This window comes from Charadrius vociferus, unplaced genomic scaffold (assembly GCF_000708025.1).
Source record: "Charadrius vociferus isolate BGI_N301 unplaced genomic scaffold, ASM70802v2 scaffold14, whole genome shotgun sequence".
Lineage (NCBI taxonomy): Eukaryota > Metazoa > Chordata > Aves > Charadriiformes > Charadriidae > Charadrius > Charadrius vociferus.
The window spans coordinates 9,473,877-9,501,452 of NW_009648876.1; the positions used below are offsets into that span (position 1 = coordinate 9,473,877).

At 37.8% G+C, this 27,576-nt stretch overlaps 1 protein-coding gene across 1 annotated transcript in view; it reads left to right on the forward strand.

The window, feature by feature from the left end:
* Window positions 1-18,249, forward strand: part of YLPM1 (YLP motif containing 1) — a 23,025-nt gene extending 4,776 nt beyond the window's left edge. Inside the window, exons 3-17 of the mRNA XM_009887032.1 lie at window positions 527-770; window positions 1,914-2,006; window positions 2,414-2,588; window positions 2,737-2,882; window positions 3,272-3,426; window positions 4,060-4,122; window positions 4,413-4,532; window positions 4,818-4,994; window positions 5,213-5,296; window positions 5,566-5,649; window positions 7,137-7,223; window positions 10,279-10,330; window positions 15,409-15,539; window positions 17,299-17,478; window positions 17,848-18,249. Coding sequence (XP_009885334.1) covers window positions 527-770; window positions 1,914-2,006; window positions 2,414-2,588; window positions 2,737-2,882; window positions 3,272-3,426; window positions 4,060-4,122; window positions 4,413-4,532; window positions 4,818-4,994; window positions 5,213-5,296; window positions 5,566-5,649; window positions 7,137-7,223; window positions 10,279-10,330; window positions 15,409-15,539; window positions 17,299-17,445 — 1,758 coding nt within the window. The 3' untranslated portion in view covers window positions 17,446-17,478; window positions 17,848-18,249. The remainder of the gene's footprint in view (window positions 1-526; window positions 771-1,913; window positions 2,007-2,413; window positions 2,589-2,736; window positions 2,883-3,271; window positions 3,427-4,059; window positions 4,123-4,412; window positions 4,533-4,817; window positions 4,995-5,212; window positions 5,297-5,565; window positions 5,650-7,136; window positions 7,224-10,278; window positions 10,331-15,408; window positions 15,540-17,298; window positions 17,479-17,847) is intronic.
* The last annotated feature ends 9,327 nt before the right edge of the window (window positions 18,250-27,576 follow it).

The following is a 27,576-nucleotide window of genomic DNA, read 5'->3' on the forward strand; positions in this document are numbered from 1 at the left end:
CGTAGTCACTTTTGAACTGAGATAGGCCTACTGGACCTTAAAGTGGTAAGGTTATTTTGAAGGAGAAAACAAATACTATTTAAGTCTTCACATAGTGAACAAACACCAAATTAATTCAGGCCACCAGTTCTTGAAATACTGTCCTCCTACCTGTAGCACATAGATGGAGGTACTAGAAAATTCTTATGGCTTATGATTTGATTACCAATTGCCATTGTGCTTACTGACTTACAGAGGATGAGAGAAGGTTAGTTTACGGATCTACATTAAAAGTGCTTTCTGCATCTAGGTCTCTTCTCAGCTATCTTCAGAGGCACCAGTAGAAGCCCAAGCTATTAAACCTTCTCCTGCTGTTATTATAAAGCCTCCTGTGTTGTTCAGACAGCCCACCCCTGTGACAAGACCAAGTGCCCCACTGACAAGGCCTACTACACCTATGACAAGGCCACATGCTCCAGTTTCTACTCCAACTACAACCCCAAGTCATGGTCAGTCTTTAAAACCATCACCTTCTGCTGTGGAACAGGAACGCTGGGATGAGGATTCTTTCCACGGACTCTGGGACACAAATGAGGATAAAGGAGCAAATATGGAGTACGAGCTGTGTAAACAGGAGTCAATGATGCCTCCACCGGTCTCCTCGCCTGTGAAAGTACCTCCCATTCACACCTCTGTTCCGTCAGCTGTACCAGTGTCCCTTCCTCCAGTTATTCCACCGGTTCCTAAAGCACCTGTAATTCAGCAAACTGTGGATTATGGCCACGGGCGAGGTGGGTATTACAATGTATTTGTTTGATCTGTAACTTAGTCCTCGTAGCTTCTTTCTAAAGGAGTGTGCCATGCAAAGCATGCCGTAGATGTTCTGCAGTTGACCTGTAGAACTTTGTGATTTAAGGAGTCTGTAACCTCTGGCCTTGAGTTTCCTTCAATGCTGTGATAATGAGCTATTTCTTGTGAACTGAATGGTATATAGCCACTTTTGCTTCTAATAAACACCAACTGATGTGATCACGTCAATGTGTTATATTTAGATTGATACTGATACTTTCCCTTAATCCCTTTGTAGCTGAGTGTGGAAATAACTGTGCTAGAAAGTAGTACTTTGGATTGTTACAATTATTAGATGTGACTTAAATTAAAGCAGAATGTGACTGGTGTTTGTATTATTTACATACTGCTTAATGCGTGTGAGGTACCCTCTAGACAGGGCAGGAGACAAAGTTCTAGTTCTGAAGGGTGTGCACTCTAAACAGGCATTTAACACATAAACAGGGAAGGGCTCTGATTTGTGTTATTGAGCTTATCAAAGCTAAAATTCAGCACTAGTTTTTTAATAGAATTAATTTCCCTCATTCTTAGTTTTTAACAGGAGTGAAGTCATGTCGTAAAGAAGTTCTTAAATTGTGCACTGTCATTTAAAGAGTGTTTTTTCTCTCTTAAGGTGCCATAACATGAATTGAAGCCATATTGATTCCATTAAGTAGATGTTTTACTAAAAGCTGTTAGAAAAACTGTCACTGTTAGGAATCTAAAGTGAGCATTTCAGTTACTAACCTAGTTCTACTAACCTAGTTCTACTACTACACTAGTTCTATGAGTTATTGAAACTTTCAGAGCATTTTAATGTTTATAATCTTCTGACTGGTGCTACCTGAACTCATCTGAAAAGGCAGAAGTCCCATTCTTAAGACAGTGGTATGCATACTTACACACACACAAACCCACTTCAGGCTTTCAAATCCATGGTGTTGTGTATTTATGTATAGCTCTTTTTGCATTATCCATTAAAAGAAATTTTGCTAAGTTATTCCAGTCACTTTAATGCCATTGACTGATTGCTTTTCATGACAAAGGAAAGGAAATGGAAGAGGGGTGTTTTAAGACCTTGATTATTTTTGGTTATTTTCAACCAGATATAACCACCAGTAAAGTGGAACAGATTCCATATGGGGAGAGGGTAACCCTGCGTCCAGAACCTCTACCGGAGAGGCAAACATTTCAAAAAGGTAGGGAGCGCTTGGATAGCTCTCAGACAGTTAGTTAGCTCTTAAGAAAAGGTGTAAGGCACTAAAAGCATATTTTAAATCAAGTAACTCTTGTTTAAGCTAGAACCACTTTGTTTTCTTCAGAGGCCCATAAGAATAACAGTTTATATTTTCAAGATGAGTAATGCAGTCAATGACCTAGCCACTTTAAAAATTCAGTTTTGTAGCTTTAAGTAGGATTTCATGGTATTTCATGGTCTGTTACAGTATGGAGAAGAGATTCAGTGGCTGATTAAGTTCATTCTAGCCCTCACGTATGTTTCTATATACTTTTCTTGCATTCTTGTTTGTTGTTTTTCCTTCAAAAATAATAAAAAAAAACAGAGTATGTTTTAGTGGTTTGCATTTCCATGGGTTTCTACTTTCAGAGCACCCTGGCCGTTATAACAGAGAAAGAGATCGTGAGCCTTATTTTGAGCGTCAAGGTAATTCCAACACAGATCATCGGGATTTCAAGAGAGAGCGGGAATTGCACAGAGACCGTGGTTCTGTGGACTATGAACGAGAGAGATTTGAAAAAGAGCGGCATCCCCGAGATGATAGGTACGTGGTTTTGGAACACTATTGAAATCAATACAGTTCAGGCTGCTTTGGGTATCAGGCTGTCCGTTTTGCCTGTGAGGTACATGTTCATTTCTTTCTGGAAACCATCGTAGAAATTCTAGGAATATGCAAAATACTCTTTTGGCAGGGTTCTTCCTACTACACCTTCAAGGACTCAATCTTACCGTGACAAGAAAGACCATCCTTCCTCCAGGAGAGGTGGTTTTGAAAGACCACCATATGAACGAAAAACAGATCGTCCAGCATATGATCATGGGCCTTCCATGTTTGGAGGTACAGTTTCTCAGTCTTGAAGCCATGCTAGAATATTGTGAAAAATATGGACTCGCAGAGGTGAAGATTAATTGGGAGAAGATTAATTGATTTGCAGTATTTCTTTGTTCAGTATATATAATTCAGGAAAATTTATTCGGGCAGTGTCATGTAGTTTTGTTTCTCAGTGGTGATGATATCAGGAATGCAACAGTTATACTCTGCTAAAAATGTCTTTGATTGCAATAGGTTCAAGGTTAGAAATTTGAATTATTTTGGGGACAAATCCATTAATTTATCCTAAAATAATGAAGGTCTGTTTTAATCAGCTCAGCTGGGTATGAACATCTTAATTTTTTTTATTTTACTGAACTAAGAAAATTCTTCTGTCCAAACACTGGAATTTGAAGGTGATCGTAGAAATTACCCTGAGGAAAGGATTCCTATTTCTGCTCCATCAATGCCCCGTCAGCCACCACCTGCTCCACGAGTGGAAAGGAAGCCAGAATCTAAAAATGTAGATGATATTTTGAAGCCACCAGGACGGGATAGCAGGCCAGAGAGGGTGAGTACGCATTCTGAAAGCAACAATCGGTTTCTACAAGGTCTGTATTCAGATAAAATGCTCATCAGTGTAATATGTTGGGAACAAGCCTACATTTGAGGAAGCTCTAGAAATTCTCTTGGTGCCTTTGCAAAAGCCTAGAGAGTTGTAGCATAACTATTAGGAGTCCACAGGAGATGTAAACTTTCTGGGAATGCTGAGATGAAATTCCTATTAGTGGGTAATGTTAATGTATTTTAGACTCTTCTGATATCTTCACTTGGGTTTTTGATGTATCAGAGGAAAGACTTGGCTTTACACAGAGTCGGAGATTTGGCAATGCACCATGTAAAATAAGAACAAGATTCAGGCTATAAAACATTTAGACATGTTTCAGTTAATTTTATCTGAACCAGATCTATAACATCTTATGCAGTATGAGCTGCTGGGATCATTAACTTCATGTGCTCTTCCATGGAACTACTCCTGTTCCTCACAACCTGGTTTGTAAAATAGGTAGTGAGGCATGGTACTGGCTTTGCTTGATGATATGCAAAAGTGCGAGCCCAGAGCACATAATTTTCTAGAAGAAATTTTTTTGTGAAAGAGATTCTGTTAAATGTATCCTATCTTCTTACATGATCTTTGTTTCAGATTGTAATCATAATGAGAGGGTTGCCTGGCAGTGGAAAGACACATGTAGCAAAACTCATCAGGGTATGTAGACAACCACTAACTGTGTAGTGCTGCTTGTTTTTTATGTGCACTTCCTGTGGTGTTTTCTTTCTGTTTTTCTGGAATTTCAGCCTGTTGTTATTTCCTGTTCCATGTCTTCGTATGGCATCTGAATCCCCTCCACTATTAGCAAGCATTAGGGATACTGCTCCCTTCTTGTTTTGAATATAGAGCAGGGAACTGCAGTTTGCCAAAAGCATTTTGAAGATCCTCTGTAGCAGAATGGAAGTTTTACAGCAAGAGTGTATGTTTTCTTTTTGCTTTCCTCCCAGGATAAGGAAGTAGAGTGTGGAGGACCTGCACCAAGAGTGCTCAGCCTGGATGACTATTTTATCACTGAAGTGGAAAAAGAAGAGAGAGACCCAGATACTGGGAAAAAAGTGAAAAAGAAGGTACTTTTAAATCAGTTGCTTATCTTGACAAAGAAACAAGACATTCTGGAACAACACAGTGGCAATCAGAATTTCAGTTTGTGGCTTCGGAATAGTGCAGAGGTCTGTGGGCTATTGTTCAAAACAAGTCAATATAACGTAATGGCAGAATGGGCGAATTCTTAAAATTTGACCTTGAAGATGTTTTTCTCATACCAGGGTACTTTGTGGTCATGACATTCAGCAGTTGAACATTAGCAATTTAATAGGTGTCCTCTTTCTTAAATGCTTTTGTCCTTGATAAAGGTGATGGAGTATGAATATGAAGCTGATATGGAAGAGACCTATCGTACCAGCATGTTTAAAACTTTCAAAAAGACCTTGGATGATGGCTTCTTCCCCTTCATTATCCTTGATGCTATCAATGATAGAGTGCGACATTTTGAACAGTTTTGGAGTGCTGCAAAAACCAAGGGTTTTGAGGTAATGGAGCCTAAAAAGCATTTGAACTTGCTAGCACCTGTATGCTGGTATTTCTAAACTTTTAAATGCAAAGTCCCTCCCACATCCAGGAAAACTGCTGTGGTCTTCAGTTACAAATTTACCTTTCTTAAAATGTACAACTGCAGAGTGTATCACCAGGCAGAAAAAGAGCTCTAAAAATTGATTTACAATATTTAATGTTGTCTTTCTCTTTCTAGGTGTACTTAGCTGAAATGAGTGCAGATAACCAGACGTGTTCCAAGAGGAATATTCATGGACGCAAGCTAAAGGAAATCAGCAGGGTAACTGTATACATCTGGAGTCATAGCAGTAATGATAAGTTTCATTGTGCTTTCAGGCCTGCTGTTCTTGGAAAACTGTTGACCTCTTTTAGACTACATAATGCTTACACTTTTCCTCTAAGAAGAGCTGGTAGTTATTTCATGGGATTGATTGAAATTACTTTTCTTAAGTACAGATACGTCTTCATGATCAGAAACCCAATTTTCCATTGAATCCGTTATATTTTTAGAGGTGCTTCATTTTTGGTTGGTTTTTTTTTTTTTGCTAGATGTCTGATCACTGGGAGGCAGCACCACGTCACATGATGCGCCTGGACATTCGTTCTCTATTGCAGGATGCTGCAATTGAAGAGGTGAGAATCTCTGCACTCGTTAAAATTACAAATTATGTAGATGTGACTACACTGAAAATACAAAGCAGAGAAAGGTATGATCGCAACAGAGTAGTTATACTTGGCACTGTAGAAAGCCAGAATCGCTGAGTCAGACAAGTGCATTCCATTATTTTATCAACTACCCAAATATGAAGGTACATGTTACTTTTTATCACCTTTTGGAGCCCAGACTTACACATCTTTGAGGAAGAGTTGAAGCCATTTTGCTCTTTATTAACTCTTGAGTACCAAATTGAAGAGGATCTTTGCTGTCTCAGATGAAATTCAGCACTTTTTTGGGTTACTAGATTAATTGGATCTTAATTTGAGGAAGTAGTTTGATAAAATAAATAAGTAAATATACAAATTTGAACTCCTCTTGATCCCCACTTTGAGAAACACAGACCTGTAGGAGAGAATTAAGAAGTAAACAAATAATATGTAGCAGAAGATTACACTTGCTGTAGAAGTATGCTACCTTTTTATTCTGTTGGCAGCTGCAACATGCATCTTTGGTGTGTCAGCTTTCTGTATTACTGCATTCTTTGTTAGCAGATGTTTCAGGAGCTCTGGGAATAAATTAGTACGTTAATCATACGGTCATCATGAGTGTACCATGGCCACATCCTGGTGTCAGAACAGCTCTTGCCATGGCCATAGAAACCGATGAACTGCTGAAGTAGGAAGAGAGTTTACTCTTTGCGGTTCATCATGGGGTCAGCAGGTTATTTTTGAATGTCCAAATTCTTCGTATCAGAAAATAGTGGTCTTTAAGAGGACAGCAAAGGGCTCAGCTCTCAAATAAGCTCACAGAAGGGCAGATCTGGGATTCACTCTATCTGCATCAAGGTTTTACTAACAGTATGAAGAACTGTGCATACTTTGAGAGTTTTAGGTATTCCCCAGTACACACATGCATCCCCATTAGAGATGTAGACCCCAGAAAGTATTCTGTTAGATGGGCAGGGTTAGATGTATGTCTTAAAGCGTCCATTTTATTATGTTAATCTCTGTGGTTATTATTCTTTACCATGATATTTCAATATATAAAACATAAAGGCTTGATAGAGATGTCCTATGCAGAGAGCACCATTCCAGTGATGTGTAAATGGCAAGCTTAAGATCTTTTTCTGAGATTTCAGGTTTTGAAATGTGATTATGTGGGAAGCAGAAGTAGTAACTTGCTGTTACAGATACTGGTAGCACAAAGAATGCATGTGAAAGAAGAGAATAAACAATCGCTACTTTCCCACACAGTTTGTCACTCTGTAGCTGGAAGGGAACCTGCTTCCAAGGGAAGCCAAAATGGAGCCAGTAGTCATATACATTGCATCATCATACTTTCCAAGACGGATCCTTTCTTTCCCTTTCTATTTGAACTTGGAATCTTCTACTTACGCTGCTAAAAAGGTAATATGTAAAAGTCAAGCAGTGCCTTGTAAGTCTGCACTTGTGCTTTGGAACAGGTGGAGATGGAGGATTTTGATGCAAATATTGAAGACCAGAAAGAAGAAGTCAAGAAGGATACAGCAGAGGAGGAAGAAAGTGAACTGGTAGGAGACACATCAGCCATCTCTAACAAAATGTTTGTTAACGTGTCTGAGGGAGATTCACAATCTTATAAATGCCAACCCATTGCCATTCTTAGCCATGCGATCTTAATACACACATTTCTAGTCGTTTGTTCCTTAAACATTTCTAGGAGAACTTTAATGTTAAATCGTATTATTCCTAACTGATTTTTTTTTAAGAATCTGTGAGTATATGCCACAAACAGCATTATCAGTGAAGTATGGCAACATGCCTCTTACTGACACTTATAAATTGCAGTACACTATAGCGCTGTCTTCCAGGTTATCCAAGAATTACACTAAGTGGAGGGATGGGAAGAATGGGCGAAGATTAATTTAGCTTATTTGCTTTCATATGTCTAAAGAACTCTTCTCGATTATCACAATATATGACAAGAGTTATGAAAAAGAATGCTTTCTCTGCCAGGGCTCACTGACTTTGTCAGTAGGTATTCCCAGGATGAGGGATTAGGTCTCTTGGATAAATGAAGGTTAGAGCATTGCCCTGAGGGCAAGTGGTTTTAGGTATGTATTTAAAAGGCTACAGAAGGCTTCCTATTGTAACTTCTTGGTATGTGTTGGAGCTGCAGCTGGTCAGTGCTTGACGAGTTGAACGTGTCAAACCCTAGTTCCCATAACCAAGCAGTTAAACTCCAATGAACAGGAAGTAACCAAAAAACGTCTGAGACAAGCAAAGTCCTTTTTCTTGATGGAAATTTACTATTCCTCAGGAGTGACAGTTTAGAAAGCAGTTGAAATACGAACAAAAAAATTAAAGCTTAGAAAGAGTGAATTTTAATAAACATTTGGTTTTTTGCAACTTGACTCATTTATTCTCTTCACTAAATTATTCTTTGGCATAGGGTATGAGACTTCATAAAGTGTGGTTAGAACATTTCAAAGACGCATCCATGTTTACAACAATATGGCTGCTAGTCTCATTGCTTGGAAATGAGCTATATCTAGAAGAGAAAGTTGTCTTTAGCTTTTGAGACATCTGTGCATAAATGCGCGCGCGCGTGTGTGTGTGTGTGTTCATGGGCTCTGGGGAGTGTCCTAATGTGCAGCACATGTAACTATAGGCCTTTTCTTTATGAGACAAGGAGAAAGCTTGGTGGTGAAAACAATGCAAATTATTAATAACTAAAAGTAATCTACATATAAGAATGTTTTCTGTTCAGATTCACAAGAGATGAAAAATAGCAAAGAATTATCTGCTGTATGTAATCTCTGCTATTCAGTCACATGGCTAATCTCAAGAGAGGTATGTCAGACAGAAAGGTGGAACAGTACGCTATATTTGGTATCTGTTGCCTTCTTGAGAGCAGTTGGTAAGGGTTCTTCAGTTCATTTTGCTGCATTTAATCCTGTGGAAAAAGAGAGGTCTGAAGCTTCTGCCATCTGGCAGATGTCCCTGAAATATCCAACTGTCTTGTACCAAAGGATGGAGTCTGAATCTTTTCTTATCCTATCTGAGGACCGGGATATTGTACAGATTCAGCACACAATAGGCAATTTCACACCATCAAAGTCACTCTTTTGTTGCTATTATCAACTCCCATAGGGTTGTTTGTAGCATTTAGACAATTCTTGCTTTTCTGTGCTTGATGGTATGAATTATTGATGCATTTAACTTAGTGTTCTCACCAGCGTATCACACATCACTTTGTTCAATACAGGCTTCTAGCTGTGGTGTAAACTTTCTGAGCAAATTTTAATGTGCAACTTGGTTTACAAGTATAAATATACATACGTGCATGAAGTTTATTTATTTGTTACCAGGAAATATTGCAGCACAAACTGTGTTAGTTTGTATTAACTACAGTCTTGATTAAAAACAATAAAATACAGAGATCTGATGATCTCACGTCACTGATATATGCTTGATAGAAAAAAGGGTCTTTGAAGGATTTTGGAAGAGCAATGCTGAACATAATCAAAAGCAGTGCAGCTCTCTGGAATAGTACACTCTGATTTAGTAACCCTTAACATTAACAAATACATGTATACGTTTACCACAGTGAAGGCAACCTATAAATAGAGCAGGAAAGAAGTTAGTGTAATAAAACTGGTCTGTGGATTGTTTGTTTTCTTGTTGAAATCTTCTAGAGTAGTTCTTTTCCCTCTCTATTAAAAATCATTCTTAAAATAATGAAATTCGCACAGTGGTTCCATTTCACTACATTGAGCTTTTTATACGATTGCAGAGAAACATAAGTAGTTTTATAACAAATCTGAACACCTGAAATGAGTTATAAGGGGTTGCTTAGTAAGAATTTAATTGTCAAAGAGTATAAAATGAAAAGATAACAAGATATCTGAAATAAATACCTTTTTGCTAAATTTAGTATCGTTACGCTCGTTTACAAGGAACAAGCTGGCTAAACATCATTACATGTAAAACATATGATGACATTATTTGTAGGGGAAAAGTATTTTAAAAGAATCACGGAACTAAGAGCGTTATTTCAAAGTGAAAAATTATGCTTAAATCTAAGTGATTCAGCAGGTACTCTAATTTAAACCAAGAAAAGAAATTTTGTTTAGTTGTGGACTAACCACTCATACAAGAATTTAGTATGTCCCTTCGAAAGGATTAAGTGAAGCTTGTGTGTAGTGGATCTGGGAATATATTCTTAAAAGCTTATGACTACTGTAACTTTTTCATTTGTATTTGTAAAGCTTTGAATGTTCTTTATGCCTGATAAGTTGTGTTGCAATAACTTTGTCACCTGGGATAATACAATAGCAGTGCACACAGCGCCATTGCTGTCTGTTAGATTCATTCCGGAGTTCTGTGTTTGCAGAGGGCAGCACTCTTGTAATGCTTTGCAAGGGCTGCTAAAATCACTGAATGGGAAGTGGATGCAGAAGTTCTGAAATACTCAGTAATTTGTTTCCTTCATCTGATAACAAGAATTGTGCCTTACAAAAAGAAATACCTTAAGCTACCATTATAATGCTGTTTCCAGTTCAAAAGTGATATGCATGTGTGTCTCTCTCTAATCCTCCGAGCTTCTCTCTGTGTATGATTTAGGGTTACATTCCGAAAAGCAAATGGGAGATGGACACTTCTGAGGCAAAGCTAGGTGGGTATTTATTTTTTCCTGTTTCTTAAAGTTGGTATCTGATGATGTTTGCAAAACCTGAATTTTCATTTTCACTATGCCTCCTTACCAAAGACAAATAAATGTATTGAACTCATACATGTGTCTGAAACTGCAAAAGCATCTGTACAGAAAAGGACTTTGTCTTCTGCCAGAGGCAAGGGAGTTAGGACTTTCTAACCATCACTGTTTTATATTCTCATTAATTGTTCTTCCATCTGTTCAAGGAAAGTGCTTTCTCTCAAGATTTTAAAAAAGCAGTATTTCTATTCTTTATTCACCTCTTCCATATTATAAAAAGCAAAGAGTCGACTTACATTGCACTGCATTCTTGTTCATACTGCATACCTTTATTTCAAGCCTAAATGTCATCAGTATCTTTTAACTTTCTTGGAGACATGCCTAGTAGCTCACTGTATTGAAGATGTTTCTCACTCTCCAAAATTGGCATGTGTGAGGACAAAGTAGTGCCATGCTTTGAAGTTCGTTCTGAATGATTAGGCCTTGGTGTATCTTTTCAGCAACTTAGGTATTGAAAAGTTAAAGTTTGTTACGCTCTTCAGTTCCAGGAGAGTACTAGAATTCTTCATAGTAGGATGCAAAATGAGCTTTCAAGCAGCACAAGGGCACCGTTTTTGCTGCACTTGTTCTGGTTAGTGCTGCTGGTTGTGTTACATGTAAGTGTTAATATTAGGATTCTGTCAAAGCCAAAAGCAACTTTCAGGCTGAAATGCATGCACCACGGCTATGGTGGAAGGGGTAGACATGGAAAGGGGTTTCTAGTCATTATGACCAGTTTTGGTTTGTTTTTTACTGAATAGTAATGGTTCTAAGTGAAGATTTTATCAAAGCAATTTGCGTAAAACTGCTATTTTCTGTCATGTCTATGAGAAGTAATAAATATCTGAAGGGGGCGCACCATGTCGTAACATTTTGAGGTTCTGCTTCTGCATGTGTGTTGCAGCCCTGTGTATCATTACTTTCTAATAACCAAAATCACAATTGTACTATAGAAATAGCATTAGAAGTTTTGGCTTACGTAAACTAGCCTTCATCTTTTGCTGTTAACTGCTTAGTTAACACCATCCCTTCTGCTGCTGTGCTCTCTTTTTAAGTCATTTTAATATTTGTGGAATATATTGACATTGTGGCACCTACAGTACAGCTGGAGGAGCCTTATACTCATGATTGCGGCATATCAGACAGCTAGGCAGTTTGACAGAATTAATTTGGGATTGCTCTGCGTTTTTGTTATGAGTTGATTGTTTTAATATCTTAAGGTTATTCCTTAAGTTTATAATTATTTTCCCCCAATTATGTATGAAATATGGAAAAGTGCATTGTTGAAGAATGCTCTGATACATTGTGCTGTATTCCAAATGACATAGACTTCTTTAAATACTGAGTAGTAGGAACAGATGCATTGTGCTGCATATGCTGAACCTTAAATCATCCCGTGCATTTTACAAATATCACAGGAGTCCAAAGTGTGTTCTAAAAATATTTAAGTTGTTTCTTTCCATGTGGAAACTCCATAATATAAAACACAGGATTTTTGTATGGTCTCAAATGTAATGGGAGCGAGCAGCAGAGTCAATTTTATGCTAAAGTAAGTTCCTTGCAAGGCTGTTGCAATAATCCTTTAACAATCGGATTCCATTAACAAACTGAATGTTAGCATGCTGCAAGACACAGATGGAGGTGCTGAGAAGGTCTTTCTATTAAATCTGTATTCACAATTTTACTTTCATAACTACCCTCTAGATACATCTTTATAAATATATAGAACTATAGATGAGAAGTAAATTCTGAAAGAACATACATTTTAAAAAAGCCAGGCATTCCTCTGTAATGAATGCTGTTTCTTTGAAAAATTGCTTTGCAAGGGCAGACAACTTTTAGCTCAAGGTATGGATTATAAGCACTTGCAGTCTGTGAGTAAGAATTATTATATTTAATTCACGAACAGACTTTGTTGGAGTTGACCAATTACAATTATTTCCTGAAAGGCATGTAAACTGTGGTATGCATTTGTTATTCCAAAGTTGAGTTATTTCCTGGGAGCTGGCCTGCCCGTTAGGTTTATTGTGTTAGTCCCAGAGGGCACACATTTGCAGAAGTGATATAAGTGCTGAATCCAAAAACAACACTCTTAAGTCTTGTTTTGCTTTTTCGTTTGCTTTCTGAGTAGATGTTGTTCCAGGAAAGCACATTAAGATCTTGCTGATTATAATGAGCCTCAGAAAAGGTCTGAAAAGTTTGAGTTCTTTAGTCGACTTGTGACAATCACCATACCGTACGCCCCAGAGCTCTTGCTTTAGTTCAGATTTACTTTGGCAGGGGTGATGCATTCCTCTGAGTATGTGTGTGGTATATCATTTCCTTATGTGTTGTGAGTGCACAGCCGCATTTTTATTCTAAAGTCTGGTCACTGGTCTGTCTCAGTGCATATTGCACACGGATTCTTGTATTTAAATTTACAGAAATGGACTCACATTTTTAAATTTTGATTATATTTGAAGTGTTTAGCACAATACTCTGTTTCAAAGTGCGGCTTATTGATGAGTTCTACAAACTTTCAGGAAAGGAGAAGTGAGCTCTGGCTCAAACCACGATGCTGAAGTTTTGGTACCATTGTAAAATTTGCTCTAGAACACAAATAACATTTTACATAAAACTGTGGCTTTTGTATAAGAAAGGCAAAAATTTAGCTGAATGATTCATTTAGTTTTTGAAGGAGGTAATTAAGTCAGTTACTTTCAGATGTTTTGCTGTTAAAATTCTAAAGGTGAGTGTACGTTATTTTCAGAAATGCTGTTGCTGCTTCATTGTTTTTAAAATTGAAATGGTAAAATGATGTTTGATAGTTTAACACTAAATAATCATCTGCCATAAATATTCACGAGCATCATTGTTACAAAATGACACTTTGTCTCATTTTCAGAAAAGAATATTCTGAAATAATGCTTTGTGGTAGGCTTTTGACATTTCTGTAGTGGCTACTGCATGGCACATGTACCTTGAACCACGATAGTATGGACGGAAGCAGATCTCTCTGGAAAGGCAATCCAACTTCAAACATGGAAGGAGATAACATTTTGAAATAAATTCTGTGTAGCAGTAACAAAAAGGGACATAGGGGAACCTCATACTCTGAACGCCTCCTGATCTCCTCTCTTGAGGTTTGAGTTACTCGTTTCTTGGCGCTGTTTTCGATTGGTCTGTGTGCAGCAGGGAGTGGGAGACTGAACGCTTTCTTCCACGTTGGTAAAGACATGAGCATGCATCGTAGCGCGTCGCCTTCCAATAGGAATATGTCTGTGTGCAGATTGCCAACAGAGAGCTCCTGAATTTTCAGTTCGTCATGTTCCTAAATGCTCCTCAATGCATTTGTTGCCCTCCTTTTTCAACATCTTTTTTTTTTTGTGGAAACCCTTGAGCTACAATGATCTACGCTGATTGATCTGAGAGTAATACTGAGGAACAGTGCATTATGTGCTGGAGTAACAGAGAAATATTGTATAAATCAATTTTGTCTTCTAGAAGGAGTGCCACCTGTCTTTGGAGATTGAGCTTCAAATTTGACAGATTTAACTTAGAGCAAAAGAAGAACCTTAACTGAATTGTATGACAAGATATCATGTAACAGATACAAATATTCTGCACGGTTTTCTTAAATGTTGGCTTTTTTAAAAGGCAGAGGGGGATTAAAATGTTTTCTTAAAAGCAATTCTGTATCTGTTGCAGGGAAATGGGGCAAAGGGTGGAGTCTAAAAATTTTTGAGTTGTATGAGGGAGAATTTACTTCATTAGTTTATGGCATTTGAATTATACTAGCATGTCTGCATCTCCATTGCCTCACATTATCTCCGTTGTTGCTCTTTTCTCTCCCATATTAAGTAAAAAAACTCATCTCTGAACTGAACTTCTTTTAATACATACCTTTGAACATCCTCTTTTGCTATCCAGAAAATATGATGCCTTGTATTTGATTTATTTCTGAAGCCTTTTGCAAGTGAATTTAATTACATCAGTGACTTCTGAAACAATGTTACTGACATCACTGGAAGTGGTTTACAGAATACAACTGCCAAGCTTAGTATTCCTTCTGCATATACTTGAATTGTTGGCTTATAAAATGGTAGCATACATCGACAGAAGTACTAGGATTTCCTTTGGCTTGCAAAGCCGTTTTTCATTTTCATGCTTTGTTGTTCATAACCTTACAATGAATACTTCATCTCCTTTCCAAAAGCAGTTTGCCACATAATTTCAAGAAGGTGTTGTTTTTTCACAAAAAATAAGTGTCCAAAGACGAACAAAATCTTAGAACCTAGGAATGGAATTGTTTCTCCTCATGCCGTATCAATTCAATAAGAAAAAGAAGAAAATGATGACTGTTGGACAAACGCACTGCTCAAATATTCATGACTGTCCTCTTACACTATGAAACAAAAGATTCTGAGATTATTTTTTTTCCAGTCCTGAAGGATTTTTTGAGTGTGTTTTCCTTGTGGGAAGAGGAAAAGAAAGGGGGGAATCAGGGTTTCCAAGGAGCTATTTGTTCAGCAGAAACAGTATCTCAAAAACTTGTCTTTGATGCGTTAAATTATATGATCGTCACTTGTTCCCTGATACTGCATGTATGCCATGTTTGACACAGTATTAAACCCCAAATTTGGGAAAAATGCTATGGCTTTAGTATTGTGTTCAAATACAGAAAGGTGGATCTGTGGTTCCTAGCTATCGGTGGCTATTTTGTACCTGTAAGGAAAGACTCCGTATAGTATGAACATCCAGAAGAGCAAACTTTTCTTCCTCATACAGATAAAAAGACTGAGTGTTATTGCCACACAGTTAATGTGAAAGATCAATAAAACTTGAAAATGGTGTTGAGTCTTCTCTAGTTTATTTCAATCTCATCATTCCACCTGTCAAGACAAGCTGGATGTACAAGTTCTGCTGATCATTCTTTTGAAAATTTTTCCACTCTCGTCTTGTTTGTGTGAATAATAGAAAAATATTCTCCTTTAACTCTGAGGCTCTGTGTTTGTTCTCAGACAAGCTGGATGGTTTGCGGACTGGCACTAAAAGGAAACGTGACTGGGAAGCAATTGCCAGCAGAATGGAAGATTATCTACAGCTTCCAGATGACTATGATACACGTGCTTCTGAACCTGGAAAGAAAAGGGTAATAAATTTTCAAATGACTTACTGTCTGTATATGACCATTTAACGGTCTCGGCGATAAAGAGTTTGAATCAAGTCATACAGTGTCTATGAATATGACAATTCCATTGACTCACTTTTTATTTTGCTTTTCCATTAGATTCTGTGAGAGAATATTGAGAGTAGGGTCTTCCAGAGGTAAACAGATTAATTATAAGGAAGTGAGGAATTGTAGATAATAAAGATTAACTATGCATGGCATGGCTTTTGGAATTGAGAATGGAATTATGTCCCATTTCTTGCTGGGGGAGATAATGCACTTTGTTTCCAAGCAACCCGCAGAGTCCTTTTCTTACGCTGTATGTTTTGTGATGAGATAGTGTGATAGACGGTGCAGATTCCAAGACAAGATGATGATTTTATTAAGCTACTTTTTTGTTAGGTTTTCTAATAAGTAGGCAGAGAAACAGCGCACTGTTCTTATGTTAAAAAAGATTCAGCTGAGGAAAGTATCGGCTATGTAGGTTTTATATCAATTAAGTCTTGCAGACGTTACCTCCTGCTTATATCTTGCATGAAGCTCAGGAGATGGTGTATAAGAAGCTGGCTTCAATCACTTTATAATTAGTTCTGTTCTGAACACAAAATGCTACATCTTCACATACCATTGTGAAAAAAAGGGGCAAAATACCATAGAGGAAGATGAGAGGTAATAGGAAGAGGTAATACTTTTTGTCTCCAAAATGGAAAGTTCAGCTTTTGCCACTAAAAGTAATTTGAGTTAACTGTCTGTGTTTGGGCTTTGTTTTGTTTTGTAATGTCAGATAGAAAACATGGGTAGTACTGAACAGCACGCATGAGAGAAATGGAGATACTAAGGCACAGGCAGAGGAAGTGATGGTGGAAGAAAGCAGACATTGCTGTGCTGGCAGAAATGGGATAGGCCTTGTCTCCAAGTAACAAATCAGCCTGAATGGCACTAGTCAGTTAGGATGTCAAGGAAGAGCTCCTTCACTTTCTGTTATTTCTTGTCCTGCAACAGTGTATTCCAGCTGAGTTTCTGGACTGTAGCCCTTCATCATCACCTCCCTCACTCCCTCTTCCATGTTGCACTCCCTCCCATTGGTGTCTGGATTTGTGGGTGAGGGATTGACTGTGTATGTTTGAACAGGATGAATGCAAGTGATCTGCATGACTGTGAAGGGCCACAGAGGAGATGACTGCGGCTGTAAAGATGGGAGATAACAAATGCATGAAGAAGTTATTTAGTGGAAAGAAATAGTGGAAAGATTTAAATAGATATGTGTCACAGAAGATAGAGAAGAAAACTGTCCCTGATTCATTGCTGAGTTGGTCTTTAACACTGTCTTTCTGTAGTTTCATAGTCGTCTTCTAGATGTTGCCATTGTGCAATTGAAAGGTTGTACAGAAAATGAAGACACTAAATGAATCTTTTATAATTCTCCTTGCAGAAAGCATTGCTTTGAACAGAGAAATAATTGTAGTAATTACAGTTCATCTCTCAATTATAGCATTGAAATGGAAAAGGCTAATCATCTGTACCTTTTTTCTACTGCATGGAACACATGGGATATTCAATTAAAAATAATGTAACTGCTGTAGTTTCTGTCTTTATCCATCGGAAGACAAATGAATACTTACCTGTTTGAATGAAAATGAGTACAAATTACAATTCTTGTACTCTTGATCTGCAGCAGAAAGCCCAGACTTGTCTCAGGATTTCTTAAGAGATTGTCCTACTGATAGTATGTTCTCCATAGGTGCGGTGGGCAGATCTAGAAGAAAAAAAAGATGCAGACAGGAAAAGGGCCATTGGTTTTGTTGTTGGACAAACAGATTGGGAGAAGATAACAGATGAAAGTGGTCATCTTGCTGAGAGAGCCCTCAACCGCACCAAGTATATATGATAAAGTGGTTAAATGGAATTTTTTGCCTTTAAGGTCAGTATTCAGTCTTCCTGAATGTTTATAGCCTTGATGTTTTTTAGGGTTTTTATAAGAGTTGAGGTTGCAGTTCATGTCATTGTTAGAGTTCTCCCAGACAAGATTATTTGATTTGCAGCCTTGTTTAATTGTCAGCTGTGCCCATGTCAGTGTGCACCCTCCTGTACAGCACCTAAAAATAAAACGAGGAGGACAGTGAGCTATCAATCTCCAAACTTTATACACAGGAAGATTATGTTTTCATTAGAAGAGTAGCTAAGCTGTGTGCCTAGTCCTGTCTAGTTCAGATTTTGCTCACTGTACCCTAACTCTGACCACATTAATTGCTGTTTTACTTGGTGTAACAAACTTTTCCTTTCTTTACAGGCCATTTGCTCGGAGGAGAAGTGAACCAAGGTGTCATGAGCATCTTGCATGGGTTTTGTCACTCCCACCTTCACAGTTTTTCTCTGTTATTTTAGTTTCAGCAATTTTCTTGAGATATTGGCAGATAACCAGTGCCCTCAAAAAAACCCAACAAATCCCACTGCTCCTAAGTGAGAGAGACAGTTTACTTTTTAGTATTTTTGGAGGGGAGGGAGGGGGAGGGCCAGTAGTTTTAGCTGCTGTTTGTGGGATAAAGTGGAAGGATTAGACAGACGTTACCTCCACTGTACCGTCACAGAATGTTTATCACCTTTGCTTTGTGGCTGTTCTCGTTTTATACTGTATGTACCTTGTAGCTTATTGTATTAGGAAGCAGAACAATAAATTTCACTATAAACTCTGTGTTCTTGGTGGACCATATAGCATGGTTTTTGTTTGACATTTTAAATGTGGTCTGTGTTCACATGTTGACAGTGCTCAGAACCGTCCTTACCTGGAAGAGGTGCTGTGCTCATATTCTGGAATGTGTCCCGTCTTTTAGGTTTATCACCTGCTCTTCTTCTCATAGACAGCTCCATTAAAGGCCCCAGGTTTTTCTGGCCTTTAGGAGCCATACCGTTCTCATTCTTCCTGGAGGGCAGGAATGGTCGTTATTTTTTTGGATGCTAGTATCTCAATTATGTCAAATTTCCGTTACTACGTGAGTATAAATTCTGTTGGATGGCTCTGAAATACTCAAGGTAGTAATGTATGAAAAATGTTTCTTTAACGCTCAACTTGAAAACAGGTACTACGGAGTTCTCTGGAGGGCAGCATAGAAAATTCATTTTGGTCTTACTGTCTTTTAGCCAACACTGATCCCTATCACAGTATTTCATTCCATTCATAAGTCTACTGTCTCATAGAGAAACATCATTAAAAGAAACAACAAGGACCAGAAGTTGTACCTTTCTATTCCTTTAATAAATGTGTTTAGCTTGCAAAAAAAGATAAATGGATAGCACTCCACACTATTAAACACGGTACAAATTCTTCATAGGTGCTGGTATATTGCTTCTGCACAGCATCAGGTTTGCTGATGAAAACTCTTTTGTCCTGTCGGGTTTTGAAGCAAATGCCATGTGTTATCAATGCTGTAACCAGGCAAGGTGTTTAAATCTGAAAATAACTGCGGTTTTACTGGTAAATTGAATTTTTTTCTCCTGATCTTTATGAGGGAAGAAAATGAAGTCCTGAATTTCCTTCTCTGCTATTCTTTGTTGCTCTGCTGAGTGATTACGTTGTGGTTTGCGTCTAGGTTGGTAAATCAACTAGTTCTGGTGTGGTGGTAGTTCGTGCTGTTAAAGGAGACCTGTGGTGCTAATAGATGGTTTTGTTTGCCATTCTAATGTTTTGGTTTATTGGATGTTTCTCAGCCTTGTCTGTGGTGCATGATTGAAAGTTCTTTGGTAAACAAGGGGAATAGCTGAGCTTCTGTTATGCCCTGAATGTGTTTAGTACAAGAAAATCAAGCTCCCTGAATGCAGCGTTTTTAAAATAGAAGGTAATAAATATGCATTTTCTGTGTACAGATACTATTATGTAGCATACATACTTTATTTTTTAAATGTTGCTAAGTACTCTTTGAATTCTGACTGAGAATTGTTGACAAAGGGAAACTAATAGTTAACAAGAAATCAGTATTGTGTATTGCTGTGGAAATCAGGTAAGCTTCGCTTTGAAGAAGTTACTCTCTCAGGTACGTGTAAAATGGGTTTCAGTCTATCCTCAGTTGTCCATCACAAAACTGGAGTTCTTGTGGCATACCATTGTTACGAGTTGATGCTGTTTCTTGACTTTTTAAGAACTGATGATGGTTTTGTCTGTATTTTTGGTAATATGCCTGAACCAGATCCTTTTCTAACATTTTCCTTTGCATGCTAAATAATATTTCTGGAGCATGCAAATGGATAGCATGTGACAGAACTGATCATATTGTTTACTGTTTTTAACAATTTTTAAAATTATTTTAGCAGGTAACACCTAGAGGGGTCACACTTTTTATTCTGTGGTGCATGTTTAATAAGAGAGAGATGAGCAGAGAATGCACATAAAGTTATAGTTTGAGAACAGAGAGAAAATGTATCAATCTTCAAGTTTAGGGCAAAATTTCAATTATGAAAACATACCGTTGCAGACTGTTTGATCAGAACAGGCTGAAGGGCTTGGGATGGTTGTTGTTGTTGTTTTCCCTGGTTCCCTGAAGTTCAGAACTTTTCCATTTCTGTAGTACAGAAATATCATTCCATAATCTTGGCCGTTTGTTTCAGTTGGTTTGAATGTTTAGCAGGTCAGTCTTCATCTGCTTGATGGAAATCAGCTCTCAAATAAAATAACTTATGCCAGAACTACAACCCGTAACAGATTCTACATACTCTAGTCCTTCCGTGAATGAAGAAATTGAGCAAAAAGGAAAAATTCATCACTGATTCTGACAGAACTGAGAACAGCTAGGTAGTCCTATGCTTGGCTCATAGTCAGGGGTTGGTGATTAGCAATTTTGCTTTTGTCTGAAAAACCCTTCACTACAGAAACATCCAAGTTTTGACTCTGATTTAGTTCTTAATCATCTTCTGCTCCCTGGTATTGGCAGTAGAATCTTTCACAGTGCTTAACAGAAAGAATACCCACTTTCATTTATGGCTAAATAGGAAAATATGCATCCAGTGCTCTTGGATAATGATCCATCTTTGACCGTGCGTGCAATTGTGCTAACTCTGAGTTGGACTGTTTCTGTGGAGTGCATCGCATTGAAAAATACAACTCCGAAAAAATCATCAGCTGCTGCAGAACGGAGCTCCTGCCTCTTGAGCAAAGTTGACTGTTAAAACAGTATTTTCTGTGAATTACAATTTCTTATGGCACTTCGATTTTCTCGAGACCAGCTGCTTTTCTTAAGAATATTGAAACTACCTGTCATGGTAGAAGTACATGTGTTTTTTGCAAGGGAATATGCAACCTAAGACACGCTGCTGCTACGTGAATAGAGCTTAGTTGTCATCTTCAGTCCCCTTGTGTTTTACTGTAGGATTGCTCATTAAACATGGTGGTCTGACTATGGTATGAAAGAGTGAAAATATAGCATAGAATATTATGTCAGTTCTGGAAATGTCATGGTTTTCTTTTTCTTAAATGTTTACATGAACATAGATAAACAACTTACCTTGCATTATTAGTTCCCAGTCTTCAGAAGGGAAGAATTGGTGTTGGTACAAGTTAAGAGTTTCTCTTTTCACCCATCAGGTTGGGTTCGGTATTTTTTGGATTTCCTTCAGTCATCTTTGTGAACCCTGTCCGTTAATTGTTCCTTGCTTGTCTGTTGGAAAACAAAATACATCCCTGTTATTGTCTGCTTGTAAGGCATTAACTATTTTCTGAAGCCTTTTAATCTCTGAACAGTCATTTAGATACTGTGGAGGTCCTGAGTAGGATTTCAGTAGTGGCTTTTATGGAAGGATTGAATTGGAAAAGTAACTTGTTGTAATATTACACTGAAACAAATACATTAACCTATCCCCAAAAAGCCTGCATCTAATCCAGTTGAGCAGTTAAAAGTTGTGAAGAATTGTGATTTGCAAGTCACATTAGAAAGTATGATTCCTGCAGAAGAATAGTCTGTCATTACTGTGTTTTTAAGTGACAGAGAAGAACATGGCCTTGCCAGCCAAAATTGGTTTTCTCCCAGTTTAAGATCTCAACATCATTGGAACACTCTGAGAATCCTTTTCAAAGGAGTGAAGTAATTCAGCCTGTGGGACAGCTTGTTGCCACCTAAACAAATTTATTGTTACCAGAAGAAAAAATATTCTTTGTCAGTTTATTTAATGCAGCTGTCATGGTGAATCGTTTCATGCCCTTCAGACACAATTTCCCTTAGCAGATTGTGCCATTTGATTATTAATATTGCTGCTACGAAACTTCAGAAACCTGTACAATATTCGACAGACCTTGGGACTTGAAGAAAACATGGTTGATCTGGGTTTGGAGGCAAATAGTGCATTTTGCTATGAAGTTCCTAATGCCTCTGCTAGCATGCAGCTAGCTGACTGTGAGTTGACTGAACTGAAACCCAGAAACTCTCTTGGAGTATTGTAACTCGGTGTACGTGGACTGGAAAGGGGAAGCAGTACTGAGAGTTTTCTTTGCCTGTGGAATATTCACATGGTCTGCATCCTCTGGAAGCCAAATACCGATGGGTACATGGTTCCTTTTTATTATGCCTCTCTTCATTATTTAGTGTTTCTCAGATTACTTCTGGGAAATAGGGTCTCAGTACTGACCTTGAGGTCCGCTGACAATTTGGGACCCCGCTGCGTCAGGACAACCTGCAGAGATAATGTATTTGAGGAACACAGGCGGCCATCTCAGTTGAGATCTGCGTGAACTATAAGTGGGTAAAAAGAAATTCAAGTTCCTGCAACGTGGTGGTGTAAGACTGATTATACTTAGTTTTCTTATCATAGTAGAAATGAGAAGACAAAACAGAAATTTCCTAGAATTTAAAATATGAATGGTACAATCTCTTTCTATTTTGAGTCTCTAGGGCAATCATCTTTATTCTTTCATAAAACTTGAATGAAAGTTGTTTTCTCTTCTCCTGTTCATCCGTTCCTACAGGTGTGAGTCAGAATCCATCAACCAACTCAAGGAACACAGAGTAACTCTTCTGATTTCTGCTCAAGTTTTATCACTTTTTTCTTCATGGTGAAACTGTTTTGCTTAATTCTTACAGTGGAGTGTCCCAGCAATTGTGATGTCTTTCTACCACTTCCCAATTTGCATGGTACTGAATCTGCTGCCTGAAGCCTTAAATCTTCCTCATGCATGTAGGTTGGCAAATTGGTAATGATAGTATTTCATTCATGTGGATTACCACTTTCCAGCTGATTAATGCTGTTTGGAAGCAGAATGTGCTCTTTTTTACATGGTTTTGCTTAAACCAGGTAAGCTCAAGTACTGTTACCAAACAAAAAGTGGAGCAAGCTACTGGAAATGGAGACGAAAAAATGTTTTGAAGTCGCTTATATTTTCCATTCTGTGTTAGGTTTCTAGTCAGGAGGCTCTTTGAATTGTACGTTTTAAGATTTTAATATGCAAAACCTTAAAAGCTGCCTGCTGGAAATGACACAGTTTCATTTTTTTCTAATATTTTTTTCTGACTTGTGGAACTCTTAGATGGAATCTCTTTGGGAGGAGAGACCTTTCCCTGGGGCTTGTGCTCTGGAGTGTCAGTCATGCAAATATTTCTCTATACTGCTTCCTATGTATGTGGGTACAGGGGCAAAACTTGTTTCCTTCACACTGGTCAAGATACGGTGTATGAATAGATGTTCAGCTTTGCACAAGAAATTTCTGATGCTTTTTATTAGGGTGGCATCTGAACTGCCTGCTGTGACCAGTATATTCATATACGTGAAGTTGCTGTTCAGAAGTTGCTGTACAGAAGAACTGTTAACTGTTCGAGAGTTCGAACAGTTCGTACTCTCAAGGGAATGCATGAAAACTGCACGGTTGTTACCACTTCACCAATTCCTGTGATGTTGCAGTCTTTTGAGAGAAATTATAACTGCAGTGCTCCTTGCAAAGAAAAGCAAACCAACCAAACAAAAACCACAAACAAATAAATCTGAGAAGTGAAAACTCTAAATGAAGAAAAAAAAAAAAGGGGGAAAATGGGAATTCAGTTAGTTTTACTCTAATTATCTGAGCTGGAGTCTATTTTGTGTGGCTAGAATGTGCTAGCAACTCCACTGTCCGGGGTGTCAGTTTTAGCAACTGGCTGCACATATATTTGTGGAGGAGAATCTGAAATTAATCCCTACCATTTTATGTCTGCAGGTCAAAAGTATAGGTGAGCAAGCTGATTCAGAAGGCAGTTCATCTTGAAAAAGCCTGTTAAGGGTGATTTGAGAGTACTTTTAAATTCTCTTTGAAAGCCCAAGCCATTAGCAGATTACATGTAAACTGAAACACTGGCTGAAAAAAGATAGAAGCATCTTTCAAAAACTAAGATTTCTTCTGTTTAAATCTTGTAGGATGTTAACTTTTCTTCTCTGAGGGTTAGCAAAGAAAGGGAACAGAGCTGCAGTTCTTCCCTGCTTCAGAGTGTAAATGGCCTTAAAATGCGAAAAACTAAATACTTGTTTTGACAGGTAGGTAATACAGACAATTACTTTAATTTGTCACTACACCATATGTGGATGACAAGGTATTTTAAGCAGCATTTAAAAATTATCTTTTTATTCTGTTTTGGTAAATCTGATGCAGATAGTAATAAAAGTTTTCTTTGACCACTGTTGCTGATCCAGGTAGTAGCCTTTGCACGTGTAGCTTATGTTTTTTGAGAATACTATATTACTTGTTTGAAGCACAGAAAACACAGCTTTACCAACAAACACCTACATTGTTTCAATTTATTCATCTGTGAAGGCTCAGAACTCTTGTGCAAGCGATGAGTCTTTACTGATATTCCTTGAGGTGTTTGTTTTTCCATTTCCCTTGAACTGAAGTTGCCAAATTCTTTTCTTTGAAGAAGACATGGACAGATTAACTTGTCTGGTAGCAGATCTGATTGTACTCTTCAATTAAAGTCACACAGAAATCAAGATTTTTTTAGGTAATGACAACCAGATGGCACTAAAGCTTTGATTTCATGTTAGGATTAAATTGGGGGGGCGGGGGGGGACCGAAAGCTTGAAATTGTTTCCACTGTAATTAAATTTTTGTGGTTTCATATTGCCCAATACAGTTTTAAACCATTAACTTCTACTTCATGGAAAAAAAGTCACCACTTTTCTCTGGAAAAAATTACAGTGGATTAACATTGCACTATTGTGTGGAGTATCATTTGCAGTCCACAGTCAAGATTTTGCGCTCCATTGAACCTACATGCTGCATAAATATGGAACAAGATCTTTTTACTGCCTTTAGGAGAGGCATTAAAATTAAATGGTCTTTTTATATCCTGCTAAAAAGCTTGACAACTGCTGACATCTAATGGAAAATAGGATTTACCTTACTAGTGGCTGATTTTGGATTGTAGAGTCTTTAAATATACTGTAGCAAGAAATAATTCTGAAGTCTTCCAAGGTTTCCTATTGTATCTTGTTTTTTTCCTCTTGGATTTAAGAAAAATAAGGATAAATATTCAAACCAAAGCATTAAAGATTCTTCTGACAGAAGAACCCACTAACGTCATTCTGGCTAAGAAGTCTCAGAATTTCATCTTCATCAGATACGATACAGAGATCTTGCAAGGAAATGTACTTGAAGCTCTGATGTGAATGGTTCAAACAGGTTTGCGCAATGTATGGTATGATTACTGCAAGTTTTGCAGTAGGTACTTTATAGTTGAGGACGAATGTGAATACCCTTTTCCAAGGAGTTTACAATCTACTTATTCCTTTATTAGGAATATAAAGATCTGTGTCTCCTTTCCCTTCTCCCAGCAGGCAGAGAGAATCTGCTGAAGGGGTGGTCCTGAAGTAAATGTGGGTACAAACTTCCTCATTTTTACTTAAAAGTCAGTCTGTTGTAGCCTCATTGCAGTTACTATGTTTCAGATGTAGCTTGAGAAGAGTATTCAGATACCCTTTAAGCAATTTAAGTACAAATCTGTTGGGAAGAGACACATGGTGAGTATGCTGCAGTGCTAGTAGTATGCTAACAGTGCATGTCTGTACTTCCTACTTGAAGATGAGCTTGGAGGAGAATAAAAATCTGACTAAAAAGCTAGATTTACCTCAGTAAAACCAGGTGTGACTGTTTGGCTTTGGGTCAGTTTGGGGAACTGATGAAACCTGTGACATTCAGTGATAAATACTTCTCCATCACCTCCTTTGTCAGCTGTGCTCAGTACTGGCTTGTAGAAGATTGTCTCAGTCCTGTGGATTTCCATCCTTCTCTTGTTCCTAAGCTGGACTTACGATGTGCTACATTGAAGGAAAGGACTATCCAGAAGTTAAGACTAGCACAATTTATGTTTTGCCCAATGCAAAAATGCTGACCATATCATGTTGTCAGTTTGCACTCTGCTTTGATAGTTTCTCGGATTCATCTAAATCATAAGCTTGAATTTCATTTGAAAAGCCACAGTTGTCCAGAGCATTTCTCTCTCCAAGGCTGTTCTCCACTATGTACTCAGATGCAGCAACATCCAGTGCGGTCAAAGTTTTGAAGATGAGTTCCTCAACAGTGTCTGTTACAGCTGAGAAATCTCATAGAGATTGTCTTTCTCAAGGAGTATTGCAAAATTTCTCTTTTCATTCAGACATTTCTTCTCAGCGTCTGACCTTTTAGATGTTAAGGTCCGTAAATAGAAAATACGGGTGCCGTGTTCTTGTTCGTGGACAGTTGTTTACCATTCCTAGTGAAACAGAACTTCAGAAATGCACATTACTTATAAATCTGCGCAATTGATGTGAGGTACGGGGTTGGTGATGAGGTGACTATATTTTTGCAGGAGTGTAATTTATGTATGTTCTTCACATGGGTGGTTTTATTCACAGAGGGATTGATTTCAAATGTCATTGCCTTGGAAAATACTCTTTCTGCAGCAGTTCCGGATCACTCTCTTATTTAGATGAGTGCTTTACGCTGAGACTTAGGTATATTAATTCTTCCACTTTAGGAGATTTACCTTTCTAAGATAAAGATGTGTAGCTTATTTCTTGTAGTACGCATTGATTTTCCTTTTCTGGACTATTGTGGCATTTTTTTTATCTTAATTTGTCCTTGGCTACATGCATCAAGATGAGAGAAATCTAATTTCAACAATGGAAGCTACTTGTTAGCCTCGATGTGCAGGAGGGATGAATAATGTACTTCTCTCCTTGTGCTAATTAACCTAATGGGTATCTTTTTTTCTGTGTTTTCTAGCACAGGTCATAAACAGCTGTGTAATGCACCTCATATGTATATTATATAAAATTTGACTAAATGTGTGATGCTAAAATCCGTTTCCGTTACATTCAGTTCTCCAGCTGGATTAGCCCAGTCCAGCAGGGATTTAAGACCTGTACCTGTCCTTCAGAGCCTTTTGCGCTGCTATATTTCAAGTTTCAGTCTTTGCAGTCTTTTCTCTATGTTTGTGTCAAGTGGTATAGACCTGGTGAGTACAGAGTTCAGTATAGCTGAATGTGTAGATGGAGTCTGTGTATTGTAGAAACATTGTTAACTTTCTGCTCTATGTAGGTTGCTTTTGCCTTTTTTTTTTTTTTTAATATTACTGATTTCATTGTTCCCTACCTTTGATACACCAGCTGTGGAGAAGGAAGACATCTGGAAATAATGGCACTAAAATTGAAATGAGTTTAGTCATTAGCATTATTAAAATATTTTACAAATACCTGGTTGGCATCTTCCGTGGCAAAGAGGATATAAATTAGCAGCAAAGTCAAGACTGGACAGTATTCTAGGGAATTTTGGAAAGTATAAAAGGGTAGAAATACATTGTGAAAAAGGAAGAATTGAAATTCAGCATCAGATTCCTTTTTTTTTTTTTTTTTTTTTGCTGACTTTCTAACTGTGATATAAGACAAAGGTTTTGAAAAAAGGATAATATGTAAAATTCTGCGTTTGGTGGTCTCGGGGAGCTCAGTAGCAATTAGGCACCATTTTTTGACTTACACTCTTATCAACTGGGATTTTTCTGTTTGGCTGGGGTTTTTGGCTGATGTCATTGTCACAGAG